This window comes from Acinonyx jubatus, chromosome D4, assembly GCF_027475565.1.
Source record: "Acinonyx jubatus isolate Ajub_Pintada_27869175 chromosome D4, VMU_Ajub_asm_v1.0, whole genome shotgun sequence".
Classification (NCBI taxonomy): domain Eukaryota; kingdom Metazoa; phylum Chordata; class Mammalia; order Carnivora; family Felidae; genus Acinonyx; species Acinonyx jubatus.
The window spans coordinates 5,597,342-5,616,507 of record NC_069391.1 but is presented as its reverse complement, the minus strand read 5'-3'; the positions used below and the strand labels follow the sequence as shown (position 1 = coordinate 5,616,507).

The 19,166-nt window shown below is 51.0% G+C and overlaps 1 protein-coding gene and 1 long non-coding RNA gene across 2 annotated transcripts; both read left to right on the top strand.

The window, feature by feature from the left end:
* Position 1: 1 nt before the first annotated feature.
* Positions 2-1,150, top strand: LOC113592823 (uncharacterized). The gene is made up of 2 exons (XR_003412765.2): positions 2-86; positions 468-1,150. It is a non-coding gene; the product is annotated as an uncharacterized LOC113592823 (long non-coding RNA).
* A 6,533-nt stretch (positions 1,151-7,683) lies between these two features.
* Positions 7,684-17,513, top strand: EXOSC2 (exosome component 2). Its single transcript, XM_015083524.3, has 9 exons — positions 7,684-7,842; positions 9,129-9,230; positions 10,901-10,946; positions 11,169-11,258; positions 12,798-12,863; positions 13,352-13,420; positions 14,808-14,984; positions 15,847-15,975; positions 16,486-17,513. The coding sequence occupies exons 1-9, from the start codon at positions 7,721-7,723 to the stop codon at positions 16,564-16,566; spliced, it is 882 nt and encodes a 293-aa protein (XP_014939010.1). The 5' UTR covers positions 7,684-7,720; the 3' UTR covers positions 16,567-17,513.
* Positions 17,514-19,166: the final 1,653 nt, after the last annotated feature.

Below are 19,166 nucleotides of genomic sequence, written 5' to 3'. Positions count from 1 at the left end.
CCCCCGCTCCGGCCAGAGGTGCCCCGCGCCGTAGGTGCGCCCCGGAAGTGACCCCCTAGGCAAACAGTCTTCGTTCAGTCTCGCAGGTGAGGACACTGAAGGGCGGCTGATCGGCCTCCTCCTCCTCCTCCTCGGGGGTCCCCACGCCCGGCCTCGCCCCCGAGTCTCCCCGCTGCCGTCGAGCCGGCCGCCCGGGCTGGCATCCCTCGGGGGTGGCGGGGCCTCAGCGGGGACGGGGAGCTCGGGAGTGGGGGGAGGACGACCGCCCCGGGCCTGAGGGCGGGGGTGCGGGCCGGTGCGCGCACCGCACCTCCGGCTGCCTCTGGGGACTGGTGCCCCCGCAGGGTCGGGAGTCACGGACACGACCTTGAGAGTTGGGAGCTGGCGGGGCTCGGGGGCAGCCGGAAGAGACCTGAAACCTGCTCCTCCCTCGTGGGCGGGCCCTTCTCTCCTTCTGGCCACCTTAGTCCCAAAGCCGGCTCCCGGGGAGGGACCGAAGCACCAATACTGTGCGTGTGCCAGGCAGGCTGAGCGCGAGGGCAAACGGAAATCCACCGGAGGACCCGGGCAAGGCCCTCCTCCTCTTTGGGCCCCGGTTTACCCCTTACCGATCTGTAAAATGGGAGAGTTGGAGCCATGCCTCCTCTCCTTCATGTCTGATTTATGTTTGGTAAGAGGAAGATTCCCTTCCCCTTCTGGCCACACGCCTGCGGGAGGAGGGCAAGACTGGCTTCTCCGCCGGCAAAGAACTTCCAAACAGTGCGGGATCCCGGGGCGTGGGGGCGGCGGGGGTGCGGGGTGAGGGTTCGCCCCTTCCACCCGCACCCTCCTTGCCTCCGCCCGAGTCTCCCCAAACCCTGGCCGAGGGCGCCCTCTGGTGTCGCCTGTCCCACCTTGCAGTCCTTTACCAGAATTCCCTAGGGCGTTTTGTAAACTAAAGAAACTATAATAGTAATGAAAAGTATAAAATGTATAGAGTTTTCAAGAAACTGTGTTCTACTTCCAGAAAATGGTCACTTTAACTTTGTAAATATTTATCTAAAAGGATATTTACGAATCTGTGATATATATTATTTGATTGTATATGTACAACTGTAAATACATTTGTACCTCTCTTGTATTCTAAAATAAAAATTACTTGGAACGTTTATCACTTAGCATCTGAAGGGGTCGACACGTTTGTCCGCAGGAAAAGGAAATATGGAAGGGGCCTAGCAACTGGAGAGGGGGTGGGAAGAAGGGTTGTTTCACTGCTTTTGAAAGTCACCATTGTGCCCTCCCCAAGGAAAATTCTGTCACAACCGGGGTGTCAGCTCCTAAAGAGAAGGCCACAATTCAAAGCAACTGGGAACCTCCGACGGGGCCGAGCATATTCTTTGTGGTTCCCAGCGCTGACTCTCAGATATTGGTGTTCCACTTTGTTACTTGCCCAAAATCTTTACTCACTCCCCACCCCCCACCCCCGCCATTTTGTGAACAAGTTGAAAGAATTCAAACAGCCAGTGCGGGTGGACCCAGATGGCCACCAAGTGCCCTCCCAGTGCCTAGAATTTCCGAAAGCTTTGGGCACCCATTTCCAGACCCTCCCTGAGGAAGACGAAAGGGCAGGAAGGCCATAGTGCAGGGCCAGGCCCTGGTTCTCCTCTCCAGCACCTCCCGGCCAGGAGGAGGTGTGCACACTGGGGACTGTGAGTTCACACCTGTAATCCAGCACGTGCAAGCCAAGGGTCACGCTTCCAAGCCACTGGCATCCCACAGGGATACTTCTGTGCATCCTCATAAAGCCATGCGTGTGTACATGGGCACACACACACATACCTGAAGGCACTTGAATTCACCCCTTTTTAAAATGTTTTTATTTACTTTTGAGAGAGAGAGAGAGAACAGCAGAAGGGCAGACAGAGCAGGAGAGAGAGAATTCCAAGCAGATTCCACACTGTCAGCGTGGAGCCCCAATGCGGGGCCCCAACCCATGAACCATGAGATCATGACCTGAGCTGAAATCAAGTCGGACACTCAACCAACTGAGCCACCCAGGCGCCCCTGAATTCACACTTAAAAAAAAAATTTTTTTTTTTTTTTAGCGTTTACTTATTTTTGGGAGACAGAGTGCGAATGGGGGAGGTGCAGAGAGAGAGGGAGACGCAGAATCCGAAGCAGGCTCCAGGCTCTGAGCCGTCAGCACAGAGCCCGACGCGGGACTCGAACCCCATGATCGTGAGATCATGACCTGAGCTGAAGTCAGACGCTTAACCGACTGAGCCACCCAGGCGCCCCTTGAATTCACACTTTTATCTTCAGGCCATCCCCATTTGGAGTTTCAGGTACTCCGAAAGACTCCCATACTCTGGGGGACTGGTCTTGTATCCTGGTAGATGGGGGCATGGGTAGGGATGTACATCCCATCTGGGGTGTCCTCCCCTCAGCTAAATGGGGAAAGTCACCCTTGGTACTCCTCTCCCCCTGTCACCAGCCTCGCCTCTCCTTTGAAACCTCACCACCAAACTTCTGATCCTTCCAGTGGCCCCCGGTATTACCCTCCTCCTGCTGTAGACCCCAGAGGCCTCGTTTCCACGAAAAAAAGCTGAATCCCCTTTCCTGTGGATGCTGATGCAGTTAAATACCCTCCTGACCCATATGCCATGCCTCCCAGAGAGTAATGTTGGCTTCCCAAAGAAGGAGCGTGGGAAGTCAGACCTCAGAGAAGTCAGTGGGGCCCTCGATCAAAAATCGATATCACTCCCTATAGACAATTAATTCCCTTCTGTGAAGTCCCTTCTTCAGATAGATCCCAGGGTCCACAGCCCCGGCTCCGGAACCCACCTGGTGGCAGCAGGCTGTAATTGCAGACTACAGCACATTTGCTACGCCTGCTGCTGACCTTGTACTGAATGAAGTGTGCTGGCATTTCCAGGAGGTGCCTCAGGCCCCTTTCCACAGAGTGCACACCCCGTCCTCCCCGCAAAGCCTGCAAACACAGCCACAGAAATTTCTGGCCTTAGGGATCTAAATGCATTTATTCTGGGAATCCTCCCACGAAGCTGATGTTCTTTTTTTTCCCTCCGTGATGCTCTATTAATATCCATTTGATGCAGGAGAAAACTGAGCTATAAGAGAAGTCATTTGCCCATGTCACCCAGCCACGACCGGCAGAGCACGTTTCACCAGGGCGGCTGACCCTAGAAACCATGCTCATGAGGACCAGTAGGCCAACCGCTGCCCAGGCAACCCACCGAGTCGGTCCAAAGGGCTTTCTGCTTATCCCACAGGGATGCAGTGTAGACCAGCACTGTATATGGACCTCGTGTCCTTCAACCTTGCAAAACCCGCTTACTCATTTTACGCTTTTTTGTAGATTCCTTAGGACTACTATTTACACGATCGTGTTGTCTATGAATAAAGACAGTTTTACTTCTTTCTTTGTAATCAAGATGCCCTTTCTTTCTTTTTCTCATCTTGTTGCATGGTTCAGGAACTCCAGGAGTAGAGGGCTCTAGATAGAGGCCACCCAGCCTGGATTTGAAACCCTGCTCCTCCCTTCACTAGCTGTGTGACCTAGGGCAAGTCAATTAGTGTCTCTGTGTCTCGGTTTCCTCAAATGGGAAAGGATGTCGTGAGGATTCAGTGGGATGATGCAGGTAAATGAATGAGGCTTGGTACCCGGCACAGAGTAAGGGCTCCATAAACGGAAGTTGTTGGAGCGCCTGGGTGGCTCAGTCGGTTGGGTCTCCGACTTCGGCTCAGGTCATGATCTCACGGTTTGTGAGTTTGAGCCCCGCGTCGGGCTCTGTGCTGTCAGCCTGGAGCCCGCTCCAGGTCCTCTGTCCCTTTCTCTCTCTCTCAAAAATAAATATTAAAAAATTAAAAAAATAAACAAATAAACGGAAGCTGTTGTTAATACAGGGATGCCTTTGCTGGGTGAGAAGGGCTGTGGCTCCTTTGGGCATCCTGCAGAGGGCATCTGAGACAGCTGTCCACGCACTCTACTCTTACCCTTTGCTATGTCCATTGTCCTTGGATATCTTGAAACAGGAACAGCTGTCCTGAAGTTTCAGCTGCCTTCCCGCCTCAGAGCTGGCTTGCTGGGATGCGTGTCTGCGGAAAGTGGCGAAAGTTATGGATGGTGGACAGTTAGCACCCCTTCTGACTGCTTCCTGCAGCGTGGCTGCCTTGGGGAAGTCACGCTTCTTGCACGTGGGCTCGGGGCTTCAAAGACAAGGGCTCCAAGAGAACCCTTGGCAGCTGCAGGGTCTATTCCGACCCATCCCCAGAGTGACACAGGGGCACTGACGACATATGCTGTCAGTCTGAACAGTCTCAAGCCTGCCCAGATACAAGGGGGCAGAAGAAGCATCGAAAAATTCGTGGACGAGCTTAGCGCCACGGAGGGGCGCCAGGGTGGCTCAGTCGGTTAGGCTTCCGACCCTTAGTTTCAGCTCAGGTCATGCTGTCTCTCGGTTTCATGAGTTCGAGCCCTGCGACGGGTTCTGCGGAGGCTGCTTGGGATTCTCTCCCTCTCTCTCTGTCCCCCCGCCCCCACTCGTGCTGTCTCTCTCTCCCTCTCAAGATAAATTAATAAATTAAAAAAAAAAGGAAACCACTGCAGACATTGAGGCTGTTTCTGACGTTTTCAGAAGTGATACTTCGATGGGCATCCTCGTGCAGAAATCTTTGTGCGCATCTCTGACCAGAAAGTTTCTGCGGTTGCTTTTCCCGTTGCAATAGAACACAGGGTGAAGCCCCGGGGGTGGCCAGTGGGCTCCAGGCCAGAGTCCCTGCTGCCTCTGCTGTGACATTCTTCAAGATGTCCTTGTTGGTGACTTCACTTTCACTTCACCTGGGCCCTCGGCGCAACTGGCACAAGTGTCCAACGCTTCTTTTCTGGGCTCAAATCCCAGCCCCGCTCCGCCCTGAACTCCCGGCTGAGCGCCTCGATGGCTGGGGCAGCCACGCAGCTGGTTCCGTAGCTCCTGCCACGCACTGCGGTGCTGGTAACAGCCAGTGCTTGCTGGATACGTTTATTCGCTTCCACACCAAATGTTTACTGCATGCTATTCCAGGGGCGCGCGGGATTGGTTTTGATTGGGCACAGCAAGACACGGAAACAAGGAAGCGACTGTCACGAAGGAAGAAGCTTGCTATTTTCACAATTCCCCGGAACCCGGAGGCAGGGCACAGTCCACAGGGGTGGATCAGGAGGCAGAGGAAGCATGGAGAAGGTGTGGGAAGGAGCCTTTACTACAGTTTCCAGGGAAAGGGATGGGTGTGGCAGGACAGGCAGGCTTAGGGGGGGCTGGTTTGAATATTTTCAGCGGGCTCTGGGGACATAGAGCCTGTCCCTACTTGTCTGGTACCTGATCCTGGGGTATAGGGCAGGTGGGTAGTGGCCCAGAGTGAGCCCTGGAAAGGAGGTGATTGAGAGGTTGGGCTCTGGATTGGTCGGTTTACATTTAAAAGGCACACCCTTGGGGCACTATCTCTAGGCCACGGCTAACCTTGGGAGGGGCCTCAGTTCCAAGCACTGATACACAGTGAACAAAACCTCAAGTCCTTGGTTCTGGTTCTGGGAGTACTCACATTCTAGGGGAGGAAGTCTGCAGTAAACAAACAAGGGTATGCAGTGACCAGAAATGAGACAAGGATCGAGTGATAAAAAGGCGACAGAGCATTATTCCAGATAAGGTGGTCAGGGAAGACTTCTCTGAGGAGGGGATATTTGAACTGAGGTCTGAATGAGGAGAAGCAGCCAGTCACACAAAGATCGAAGGGAAGAGAATTCCACGCAGAGAGCACCCAAAGCATACCGGGTTCGGCAGGGCCACCAGTGTGGTGGGTGTAGAATTCAGATGAAACCAGCATGTCTGGCCGCAGTGGAGTAAGGGAGCGGGATGGGAGGAGGGCAGGGGGGGTGGGGGGGTCAGAGACAGTCAGGGCCCAGGGAAGATGAGTTTGGATTTTATTCTTGGTGTAAAGGGAAGCTGCCAGAAGTATTCTGAGCAGGCAAGTGGGTTAACTTGATGTGTTTTTTCTTTCCTTTTAAAATTAAAAAAAAATATTTATTTTTGAGAGAGAGAGTGTGAGGGGCAGCGAGAGAGAGAGAGAGAGAGAGAGAGAGAGAGAGAGGGAGACAGAGCATCCAAAGCAGGCTCCAGGCTCTGAGCTGTCCGCACAGAGCCCAACGCGGGGCTCGAACCCAGGAGCCGTGAGATCATGACCTGAGCTGAAGTCGGACGCTTAACCGACAGAACCACCTGGGCGCCCCTAACCCGATGCGCTTTTAAAAGCTCGCTCTGGCTGAATGTGTGAGCACAATGTGACAACAGGAGGGACTGAGGTTACGACTGTCCTTTCTGGCCTGAAAGTGGATGCTGTGGAGAACACCCTGCTCTTGGCCTAGGGGCACTCCCAGGTCCAGCTCCCTAGCTGACTGAGCTACCCTGGTTCAAAGGACACCACTGCCCTCTTATGGCTGAGGCCAGGTTCAACAGATGGACCCTTCTCCCACTACTGTAGCTCTACTCCTCTGCCAGACAGAAGGGCGCGTGTGTGGCCTGCCCGCTTGGTAGATGACTCACCGAGCCCTGGAATGTATATCCTTGACCACCTTGCAGGATTGGCTTTCTTGACAGATGTAGTTGTGAGCTTTGCTCAGAAAGAAATGTCTTTTTGGAGATTTATCAAACAACTGGTCTGAGGGTTCTTCAGGAGACAATGGATCTGATTTACCGAACGCAGTGTGCGGGGCTGGTGCAAGTTATTTCATTTAATCCCCTTTAGGGTCCCTGTGCATAAAGCATCATCAGCTCCAATTCCCTGAGGCTGTGGATGCTATAAACCATGCAGGGCACGGGAGAGGGAGGGAGAGGGTGGTGGGAGGCAGGGAGAGGGGAGGAGGGAAACACTCCTAGGAAACCAGACGCCGAGGTAAAGCCACATATACATCCCTCTGTCCACCACTGGATCCTTAGAACAGCTCCTGGCACACAGAGAGCGCTCAATTTGTTGTGTGAGAAAATATAAGCCAAGATCTTTATATTATGTACTTGCCCTCCCTGCAAAATATAGCTGCCTTGCAAGGTTTGCATATGTTTCTTAGGCGGTTTTCCTTTTAAGTCAGAGTAACCCAGCTCACTCAAAAGAAGTCAAGAAAGAACAGAACCAGCATCTGGAGCACCGTTTGTGTGTAGATGCGGATGGTTGGTGTTGAACCAGCACCCACGAGGAGGCGGTAACGTAGAATACCGGGCTACGAGGCACAGTATGAAAAGGGCCTCGTTTTTCTGTCCAGCTAGTGTTTTCTGGAGGTGCCAACTCCCATCCTACTAAGCTCTCTCATACCAAAGAATCAAGAATCACATTTTAGCAACTTAGAGTTGGAAGGAAACTCACAGGCCCATTTCTCAATTATCTACCTGGTAAACAATAAACGGGATGATGATTATGAGAGATTTTTGGTAAATCAAACGCCATCCAACCTGAGCTTTTAGAGCTCCACAGGTGAAGCCCTGCCAATAGTAAAAATGGAAACTCGGCTCCCTCATTCCCTTCATGTTAGCCTAATGGTTGCCAATAGTCAACATGGCCACCAGGCTGTGCGTTCCCATTGGCGGCTCCTCCGAGGCCCGCCCCGCCCCGCCCCTCCAAGCGACCACAGGGAACCGCGGAGCCGGACGTCAAGGTTCCCGGCCGGACTGCGCTTGCGCCATTCTTTGGCGCCAAGATGGCGATGGAGATGAGGCTTCCCGTCGCTCGCAAGCCCCTTAGCGAGAGCTTGGACCGCGATACTAAGAAACACCTGGTGGTTCCGGGGGACACGATCACCACGGACACGGGATTCATGCGGTACGTGGGGATTTGGGGACTCGGGGCCCCACAGGGCGGCTGCTGGGCTCTCTGCACGTGGCCTCTGTTCCCTTGCACCTAAGTACCCGCCTGACGCAGGGCACATCTGAGCATCGCAGTCCCCTTGTTTCTGAGTCCTTGGGCTCGGAAATAGTCCCCATCTGCGTTTGCCTCAGCCCTTGGAAGCTCTTCTGTCCTGAGCTCTGGTATCAAGGACTCTTGGGTGCTCTGCCTGAGACCCTGATCTCTGAGACTTCCTCTTCTTCTTCGTTGGAGACCTGCAACCCTGGGGGTGGGGGTTCGGAGCAGAGACCTCTTTCCAGTTTTCAGATTGAGGGGACTGTGGGCATTTCTGACTTGGTCTCCTCTTCTCTCAGCGACATCGCTTAGCCAGGTGCTCGGTTTTGGAATCAGCAGTTGTTTGGGCTCAGGGCATAGAAATATATTGTGCCGCACGCACCCAAATATACATTTCGAATCCGAGGGCAGTACAATATGTGTAGTTAAGAGAGCAGGCACTTGACCCAGACAGTTTAGGTTCCAGCCCTGCGCCATCACATATTATTGGTTGTATTCTCTCTCCATCGTCAGATTTCTCATCTGTAAAATGGTGATAATAACAGTAACTGTTTGATAGGGAAGCGAGGATTAGATGAGGCGATGATTAAGAAAAGAAGCAAAACTCACCATTCTGTCACCACCAGAGATAAACACCAGTGGTGTGTAAGACTTTTTGGAGAGGAGGGGAGTACAGCATTTATAGCATTGCGCTTTAACCCTTTAGTTTGAGGTTATTGGAACCTAGGGAATCTTAAGTGTCAGTCCTTCCTTCCTGAATTCAACATATATTTAAATTACGTGTGGTTGGGGTAAAACTGTGATCAGAGTGGAAACTTCTGTCCTAGTGGAATTTATCTCTCAACAGAGACAGATAATAAGCAATGAGCCCAACGAATGAGTTGGTATGTTTGCTGATAACTGCAGTGGGGGAAATGAAAAGTTGAGCAGCATCAGTGGAATGTGGTTGGAGATACGGTGGGGGTGGTGGCAGCATGGTGGGGGGACTACTTTAAACGGGATAGTCAAGGTGGGCCTAATGGAGCAAGTGTCATTTGAGTAGACAGGGGTAAGACAAAGGAGGTGTCCGTGAAGCTCTCTAAAGAAGGAGTGTTGTGGGCAGAGAGAGAAGCCAGGCTTTACAATGGGAGGATCCTGTTAGGAATACCCTTGTTCTTGGAAGGAGAGGTCATCTCAAGTGTATTCTTTGTATCCTACTCTTGTAACAGGGGCCATGGAACTTACATGGGGGAAGAGAAGCTCATTGCATCTGTGGCTGGCTCCGTGGAGAGGGTAAACAAGTTGATCTGTGTGAAAGCCTTGAAAACCAGGTGAGAACAAAAGGTGTGTATTCTCTTGTGTCATTCCCCTCATTCCCACCTGCCTTAGGTCTGCGGTTCAGTAGGTCTGCGATTTTGAACATGACGGTGGAAAGGGGTATAGAGGACTATAGGTAAGTGGGGGCTTCAAAGGTTTCCCCACATTACTTGACCTCTCCAAACCTCGGTCGCCTCCTCTGCAAATGAGGATAATGGCATGACCTACCTTGTAGGATTTTCATTGGAATTCATTCAAATAGGACATGTAAAGTACTTAGTGCAGGGTGCACTACCTAGAAGAGCTCCATAAAGGTTAGCTCCCGAAAGGAAGCCAGTAGGGTTGGAACAGAGCGAGCAAGGGAGAGCGTAGGGGCAGATGAGGTGGGCAGACAGCTTGCTTTGTAGCCACGGTAAGCATTTTGTCTTCCACTCTATGTATAATCTGGGAAGCCGCTGGAAGGGATGGAGCAGAAGAGGGGCCTGGTCTGACTTCTCTTGATTCTGGAGGAGTGTTGAGAGGGGGTCAGGGGCAGGCTTAGAGAGACACAGTGGACTGTTTTCATCATCTGAAGCGATGGCGGCCTTGACTAAGATGGCGGTAGGAGTGAGGAGTAGTGGTTGATTCTGCATAGATTTTGTGTCCTGAGTTTGTTTTTTTCATCCTGTAACAGTGTTGGGTTTTGTATTCTTTGGGATTTGCCATATGTAGGACCATGTCTGTGAATAGAGATAGTGTCACTTCTTTTCCAATTGGGATGCCTTTTATTTCCGTGTATATTTTGAAGGTAGAGCCAGTAGGATCAGCTGCTGGACTTGTCCCAGAGCATGAGAGGGAGAGGGAGAGGGAGAGGGAGAGGGAGAGAGAGAAAGAAAGAGAAATCAAGGGATCTTCCAAGGACTCCCAAGCTTTTTGACTTGAGCAACTGTAGGGATGGCGTTGCCATTTACTGAGACTGTGATCACTGGGAGGGGACCAGTTTGTGACAGGAGCTGGGGAGGGGGCCGTTGGAAAGCTTTGCTTTTAGGTTGGTGACATGTGGAAATGCCTCTAAGTCATGTAAATAGAGATGCTGCGTAGCCAGCAGTTGAGTAGACTCTGGAATTCGGGACGGAATAGTCATTGGTTGTATTTAAAGCCATTCGGTTGGATGAGCTCACCAAGAGGTGAATGTGGGTTAAGAGAGAAGAGGTCCACGGCCGGAGCCTTCAGCATGGAATACCTCATCATTAGAACTGGGATAGGGAGCTAACACACGGGCCGGAGGTGAGCACCTTGTGGGTGAAGGAGACAGTGTGTAGACTGGTTGGGGTGGGGTGGGGTCCTGTCTCAGTCTCCTCCTCCTTTGCTGATGCAGAAGCCATCTGTGTTGCAGAGCCCAGCAGGAAATATTCCATGCTTATCGGTGGCATGTAATTAACAAAGTAGGGGTTACGGGCTTAATGAACTATTTGGAATAAATGGTTTGTCTAAGAATAAGTAATGAAGACTTTATACATGTAAGAATGTTTGAAGTTATCAGTTCCGGGAAAATAAATTTAAAAAGCATAGTTATGTGAATTTACCATATTTAAATGTGGTATGTAATTAAGGCCCTCATCCTGTTTAACCGAAATCACGAATGATGCTTGGTCTCGTGATGAGGTCTTTTTACTGATGGACGACCTTTTGTTTTATCTTTCAGATATAATGGTGAAGTAGGAGACATTGTAGTGGGGAGAATCACAGAGGTAAAGTCGATACCAGATGGGTTTTTACAAAATAAAAGCAAGCTGGTGACTGAATGGCTGGGATAGTCATTCCCTATGTAGTGATGCAAGTGGGCATTAATTGCATTGGACTCTTTGTGCCCTTTGAGGTAAACAGTTGGCTTGTTGTAGTAGGGATTATTGGTTGCTTATGATATGAGCTCTTGCCCCTGAAGTCTGTCCAACTGTGAAATTTCTCTGCAGGTTCAACAGAAGAGGTGGAAGGTAGAGACCAACTCTAGGCTGGATTCAGTCTTGCTTCTCTCATCTATGAACCTTCCTGGAGGAGAGCTGGTAAGGGTCTCCAGGCCAGTACTGTAGTTTGCTAGCAAGAATGCTGGCGTCTGTTCCTCCACTAGAGAACTTTGCTTTTAGTGAGGTTGCCTCTTTTAGTCTTGTTTGCTGTCTAGATTACACGTACACTTTTTTTTTTTTTAAAGTTACAAGATTAAAAAAAATTTTTATTTTATTTTATTTATTTTTTTTAATTCTTTTTTTTTTCAACGTTTATTTATTTTTGGGACAGAGAGAGACAGAGCATGAATGGGGGAGGGGCAGAGAGAGAGGGAGACACAGAATCGGAAACAGGCTCCAGGCTCCGAGCCATCAGCCCAGAGCCTGACGCGGGGCTCGAACTCATGGACCGTGAGATCGTGACCTGGCTGAAGTCGGACGCTTAACCGACTGCGCCACCCAGGCGCCCCCCCCAAAATTTTTTTTTTAATGTTTATTTTTGAGAGAGAGAGAGAGAGGGCACGAGCCGGGGAGGGGCCGAGAGGCAGGGAGACACAGAATCCGAAGCAGGCTTCAGGCTCCAAGCTGTCAGCACAGAGCCCGATGGGGGGCTTGAACTCATGAGCCAGGAGGAGAGAATGACCTGAGCCGATGCCGGACGCTTAACTGACTGAACCACCCACGCGCCCCACACATAGGCTTTTTACTTGGCCCAGGCCTCCCCAAATAAGCAGCAATTGGGATATGGTAGGATCTGGAACAGCCATGGGGAGCGATCCCAAAAGAGAAGCTCTCAGATGCTTGGTGCCCATTTTCCTTTCCTGGGTGGATCAGCTTTGCACAGTGAATGTGTGCCTTGGAAAGTTGTGCTTAGATTAGCTTTTCATGAATTGAATGGCATTTGGTTATTCCAGGCAACTGTAGTACCTGAGGGGCAGCCTTTTGTAAAATGCCACGGTTTGCCTTTCTCTTCAGTCCAGCATCTATTGCAAAGAGGCTCACTGTGCTAGTTTCTCCGGAGAATGCAAGATAAAGGAGGCATGACTGAGTTCCTGAAAGAGTGTACAGATGAGTAGGGGAAACGAAATAAGCGATCTAAATATCCGGCTGTCGGAAGGATAAACAGGCGTGCGCTCGTACAAAAGGAGTGCGCGCTCATCGGAAAGCGGGGCGCTGGAGTTGATCTTTGAAGGATGGATAGAATTTCACAGGGAATCTGAGCTAATGGGAAACGTGTGAATAAAGATAAGTCAGGCAGGAGGTAGTCTGGGCCTACTGGAGCATGGAGGGCCGCCACGGAAGGTGAGTGGGGAAAAGTGGGCTGGGCACGATTGGGAGCGTTTTCAGTAGCTCGGAAGGACTTGGGATATTATCCAGAGGAGGGCGGGAGAGGGGAAGAGGAGCCGTGGGAAGGTCCGTGAGACAGAAAGTAGTGGCGATCGCTCTGGTTTTCCTTGAGTGACACTGGTTACCTACTCTAGTGTTTGAATACTGTGGTTCCAGAGATCTCACGAGGAAGTGAAAGAGAAAGTAGGTGGAGAGAGATCTTTCTGCAGGATCTGTCTGACTTAGGCCATGTCACCTCTTTGTGTATTTCAGAGGAGAAGATCTGCGGAAGATGAGCTGGCCATGAGAGGTTTCTTGCAGGAAGGGGACCTTATCAGTGTATCCTGCACCTTGCATGACAGCATCTTTATGTTTCACATGGAACTGGGAAATGGGGCTTAAATTTTATGTCTCCACCAGGAGAAACATGTCCTGGCGGGGATCTGAATCCTAGATCAAGGCCAAGGGCTCCGCTGCAGTCTTTCTCCACCTCCTTAACCCAACCGGACTCTCCGGCTCTTATTCAGACCTGCTGCCTCAAGTCCTTTCTGTGGGTTTTGTAACTTGCGGTGGCCCGTGCCTTAAGCTAGACTCCACTTTTCATGGCCACGTTAGCTTTGATCCAGGGAGTAGAAAAGGTGTTGTTCGTGTCAAGATATTCACGAGAACCAAGGAGGAGAGAGATTAGGTCCCATTGATGTCCTCTGGGTCTGTCTAAGGCTGCGAGTGGGACTGTTGGGGATGGGAGGGAAGGAGGAGAGGAAGGATCAGGGACACAGGGAAGGCAGGTGACGTGAAAGTGTGTGTTCCTTTATCACCCTGGCCAGGCGGAAGTCCAGGCAGTGTTCTCTGATGGAGCAGTGTCTCTGCACACAAGGAGTCTGAAATACGGAAAAGTAAGTTGGACTCTTGCTGTTCCTGTATGCTAGCTGAGACTTCAAATCCTTTTCTGAATCCCCAAGGCTCTGGATTTCGGCCTGAAGAACCCCAGAAGTTAAGCGTTACAGGCTGGCATCCCACACACTGGCTGGTTTGTGGGTCAGTAGCGTAACAGACGACAGCTTTTACTTCTCCTGCTACTGAGGCGATGTTGCGGCAGGAGAGTTCCTGTGACCCTGGGCCCAGAGGCCCTGCTGTGTCTGTTCCCTCCCGGGGGCACTGCCGCTTTACGCAGGGGCCAGGGGTAGAGGCTGTCCTGGGAGCGAGGGGAGGTGGTGCATTGAAACCCGATGGCCTTGGCTCTAGACAAATGTCCAGTCAATAAAATGGGTATCATTCATTATTAGGAAGGGCTGGTTTGCCACTTGAGCTTCTAAATGAAATGTCACTGCTTTTCTCGTAGGTGTTGTATGAGGTTACATTACTGAGGCTGTTATTTTTTTTAACGATAGCATAGTTTCTTTATTTTTTATTTTATTTTCTTAATTTTTATTTTTGAGAGAGAGAGGTAACAGAGCATGAGCAAGGGAGGGGTAGAGATTGAGGGAGACACAGAATCCAAAGCAGGCTCCAGGCTCCGAGCTGCCAGCTCAGAGCCGGACACGGGGCTCAAACCCACCAACTGCGAGATCATGACCCGAGGCCAAGTTGGTCGCTCTACCGACTGAGCCACCCAGGCGCCCCAACAGCATACTTTCTAAAACAAATTACGACTCGCTAGTCTCTTGGCTTCATCTGCGTGAACCTTTTCGTTTCCTGAGTGGAACAGAAGACTGTTCCCTGGTGGAGCGGCCACGGTCAGCCACGCTCACAGCCTTGAAGTGGGTAGAGTTGCCGCACCGCGTGTGCCGACCTTCACGGGACTGGGTCCTGCAGACCCTCCCTCAGCGGGATGGGGGCTTGGAGCGGTCCTGCCAGGACCCGGGGTGGATTTGCATCCCGCCCTTGGCCAGTCCTCTTGCCCGGCGGCATGCATCTCACGGGCAAGGTAGGCGGTTGGGATCGAGGTGGAACGGGACAGTGCGCCTTGGCCCGAAACAGGCTCGGGCTCGCGTCCTCATTAGCTCCGGCTGCTCTGACTGCTGGTGCGGCGACCCTGGGGTGACGGGAAGGTGGGAGGAGAGTATGGAAAGTCCCCTCCTCTCCGGCCTCATGAACCACCTCTGCGTCCGGAAGCCTTCTCCGGGAATGTTTCCGGTGTGTGTGCGTCCAGTGACTGTGACTGAGGCTGCTGATAGGAGCGGCCCTGCTTCTGCCGTAGTGAGGACGCGCGTCCTGTGGTCCGCTCTTCCCGCACTGCACGGGTGACCCTGCGGTGACTTCGCGTGTGCTGTGTTCCTCCAGCTAGGTCAGGGGGTTCTGGTCCAGGTGTCCCCCTCCCTGGTGAAGCGGCAGAAGACTCACTTCCATGACCTGCCGTGTGGTGCGTCAGTGATTCTGGGCACCAACGGCTTCATCTGGATCTACCCGACGCCTGGCCACAAAGAAGAGGATGCAGGGGGCCTCACCGCAAACCTGGAGGTGAGGAAACGCTGCTGCTGCTGCCCTCGTGGCGGAGTGGTGCTCAGTCTTCGCTGTGCTTCCGGGACAGGCGGGCTGGCTGTTTCTAAACCATATGGTTGCTGTCGTCCGCGTTAGTGTGGGTCTCCGTCGAGATGTCTTCATGAACATTGTTGCCTTCTCTTTCTCTTTTTATTTATTTAAAAAGAAAAACGTTAAAAAACGACAACTTTTGAGAGAGAGAGAGTACAAGCAGGGGAGGGGCAGAGAGAGGGGGGCACAGAATCCGAAGCAGGTTCCGGGCTCCGAGCTGTCAGCAGAGAGCCTGAGGCGGGGCTTGAACTCACAAACTGTGAGATCATGACCTGAGCTGAAGTCAGACAGTTAACCAACGGAGCCACCCAGTCACCCCTTTTCTTTTTATTTTTTTAAGTTTGTTTATCTTGAGCCAGAGAGAGAGGGAGGGAGGAAGGGAGGGAGAGGGAGAGAACCAGTGGGGAAGGCCAGAGAGAAAAGGGACAGAAAATCCGGAGCGGGCTCTGACAGCAGAGACCCCAACGTGGGGCTTGAACTCACAAACCGCGAGATTATGACTTGAGTCGAAGTTGACGCTTAACGGACTGAGCCACCCAGGCGCCCCATGCGTTCTCTTTTTCTCAAGAGATGGAATGGAACTGGTTTGATCTTTGTCGCCAGAGGTAGCAAGTTACAGGGTAACAGCAACCGAAGGGTCATCTGTCTTCGTCTCCCTCGGAGCTAGCCGTTTGGTTGGTTGGGAGTCCCAGAGTTGATACTGTTTAAATCAGAAGTGATTTCTGTGACTTGCTGGGACTGTCCTCTTACTGTCGTTCTGATTCTATTTTCCCTTTGCGTCTGCTGGTAGCCTGTCTCCCTCGCTGACCGAGAGGTGATCTCCCGGCTTCGGAACTGCATCGTCTCGCTGGTCACTCAGAGGATGATGTTGTACGATACCAGTATCCTGTATTGCTATGAGGCGTCCCTTCCGCATCAGGTACTCCGCCCGGGCCTTCCCTTTTCCCCATCGGTCTGCTCCCATGTTTGCTCAGTGATAGCAAGCACGTCTCCCAGATACCTTTACCGTGTCCGTCGGTATGAACCCGATCTGGCGGACAGCCCTCCCGGGTGGCCGGTAGATGTTTCCCCAAGATGCTTGTAACGTCCTCAACGTCTAGTGTCAGTCCGAGGATTTGGGGGGGCGGGGTGGGGGCCCCTGGGGGGACTAGTGTATGACATCAGCTGTCAGGACTTCGTCTTGCCCATCCCAAATTGTAGCTTGTTAGTGAATGCCGGGAGAATGTCTCTGCTCCTGTCACTGTATACCATGGATTCTTGATGACTTGTTAAGCTGGTTGTAGCAGATCCTGTCTCGCAGTACTTAGCCTCTGACAGATGAAAGGAGTACAGAGGGTTTATGGTAGCCATGCTTGGTTTCTGCGTTTGGATTAGCTTATGGCTGCTTATGGTTGATTGCTTTTCTGAGCAAATACCTTTTCTTCTTTAGATCAAAGACATCTTAAAGCCAGAAGTAATGGAGGAAATAGTGATGGAAACGCGCCAGAGGCTTTTAGAACAGGAGGGATGAAGAGAGGCCTCTGAAGGACAGGACTGCGTGTACCTGAGTGGAGCAGTTCTTGAAACTGAAGAAGCTGATTTGTGGTCCCCAAGTGTGGCTCAGCGGAGAACCGTGAAACTCATTCCTTAACCCACACTGGGCCGCCTCCGGCCCAAAGGGCTGCTCTCTCTTGTTCTAAGGCAAAGCCTGGGGAATGTACTGCCGGTCCCTTAGGTTGCCTGCAGAGTCCGGCACTAGGGGTAGTTTCGAGCCTTTAAAAGCACGTGGTGTTCCAGCCAAGTGGCCTCCCATCCTGGAATAATACGGAGAATCTTTTGTCTTCTACTCACCATCAGTTCACAAGGCACAAAGCCCCCATGAAACTGCCCCTATAAACAACACAGCCTCCCTGACCCCCAGATTGTCCGTTTTGGCCTCTGTTTCCACCTCCGCAGCACAAGTACGACATTGAAGAATATAGTTAGTGACGTCAGCCCGGTAGTCGAATAGAAGAATAAAGTTAACCAAGCAGCCTTTTGCTTGGCTGGAACGTTATTTCCCATTGCATGATCCTTCTGGTGATGGATGCGAGTACATCTCTAGCAGGCTGCCTTAATCTGTCCTGCCTTTAGGGTGATTTGTAAGAAGTTGAATTATCGATAATGGAACGAATGCTCTGGGTGCTGTGAGGAACATGGAAACAAATGCAGGTGGGAAAAGAAAAGCTGTCTTCATCCTGTAGCTGAAGTAGTAATGCATTAACTTGGGCATAATTCAGGGCGAAAAACAAGAGGCTGGAATTCTCCCTGAGGAATGCTAGAATTCCCATGCATCGGTTTTCCTAAGGACTATCTAAAGAGGGTACTTTGATTCAGGTTTGGGGAAACTTTTTTTAAAAGCCCTCTCTTTATAAAGTGCTATTTTATTTCACATATGTAGTGAACTATTTTTATATATTTATAAATGTGTTAACATCACTTTCTGGTCTTGTGTCCTGTGTAACGAGAGCTGAGTCCAGTTGAAGGAGGGTTTAGCAGATACAGATTCTGACAGAGGCCTTCAATCCTCCATTTGGGTCGCCTAGGAAAATGTAAACCCAGGACAGTTTCAGCGGTAGTGACTGAACACTGCCTTTGACGGTTATGAACTATAGCTCAGCTCTTGAGCAACAGTATGTTTCTTGTCCTTGTAACGTGACTCAGGGGTATCATTTTACCTCTTTTTTGGCTTTCCAGAGTGTATCATCTGTTCGAGGAGTTTGCAGACAACTGAATGTTCCATAGGCTGTGTTGTAACTTTAGTTTTGTTCATTTGGCATCTTGTTCAGAACACATGCCAGGCTGGATGCCTCTTTGTGGAAGGGAGGGGGTGGGGGAAGCCGAAGTCCCTGGTTTGGTTTTGAGTTTGGGCGGGGATCGTTTGTAAGCTCTTTGAAAGTTTGGTCTCTCTTGGTCTCTCCCAGGCTGCCAGCCTATGCTGTACTTTCCGTATATACAGAATGGCAATTATCTGCCAGATGGGAATAGGGTGAAGGTCTGAAAGCACCTTTTCGGGCTGATCTACCGTCCGCGGCCCACTAGAGGGCGCCCTTGTTGAGTGTTAATTCCACTGCGTGTTTTTAAGAAAATGGAATAAGCCGAAATTTTTACACTGGTACTTACTTCCTGTAGCAACTCATGGGTTGATTTTGCTTTATAAAAGTGAGGACAAAATTAGACTGAACTGAATTACTTTTAATGAATATTTGAACCTGAAGGGATTTATTCAGTGTTTGGCAACATTGGTTTCTGACTATCAGGCATTTGCTGGGCTCTGGATTTTAGTTTTAAGTCCTCAAAAGTATCATTCTACAATGTTCTACAGGGAGAAAAGAGCATAATGCGTCTCTAGAAAATATTGTAGTCTAGGCTTGGGGTTCACCACCAGAAGGTGAGTCGGTGGAAAATGGAGATTGGATACGCATTTAGATCAGGTGCAGGTGGCCTCCACACTGACCCCTGCAGCATAATCTCACCCTGTGGAAGACCAAACAAGATCTCTTGACAGCCAGCAGATGTGATCCTCACTTAACCAGTGAAGAAAGTAGTTCAGAGAAAATGGCTTGATTAAGCTCAGGAGGAACTATGGATCAGGAATAGGCTGAAGCTTTAGAGGGAAAGCAGCCTTTTAGAGAATGGGTTGGACTGGGGCACCTGGGTGGCTCAGGTCATGATCCCAGGGTTGTGGGAAGGAGCCCCGCAGGGGGCCTGCTTACTCCCGCTCCCCCTGCCCCTCTCTCTGCTCGCAGGCATGCTCTCTCTCAAATGAAAAAGAATAATAATCTAGAGAGTGGCTTGGACTGTTCGTGAAAGAATGTAGGTCCAGAAACTTTATTTCCAGCCCTGAGACCAATCCCTTGAGCTACCATTTTGCTCACTGCCTGTCCCTCCCTTTAGGTATGCTCCTCTGGACACAGATGAGTGTCCCCCTGCCCCCCATTGTATGCCAGCAACTAGAGCAGTGCTTGGCACACAGGGGACTCAAATGCTTGTTGAATGAATTAGTTCAAGAGACGCGTATTAGAAAATTTTAGGGGTGCTTGGGTGGCTCATTTTGTTAGGCATCAGACTCTTATTTCAGCTCAGGTCATG

What these genes read in the sequence shown, in the direction of transcription:
- EXOSC2 (XM_015083524.3), top strand. Translation starts at nt 7,721, where the DNA reads ATGGCGATGGAGATGAGGCTTCCCGTCGCTCGCAAGCCCCTTAGCGAG. An exon ending in AGGAAGGGGACCTTATCAGT is followed by an intron (nt 12,864 to 13,351) that starts GTATCCTGCACC and finishes CACCCTGGCCAG; the next exon opens with GCGGAAGTCCAGGCAGTGTT. An exon ending in AGGCGTCCCTTCCGCATCAG is followed by an intron (nt 15,976 to 16,485) that starts GTACTCCGCCCG and finishes TTTCTTCTTTAG; the next exon opens with ATCAAAGACATCTTAAAGCC.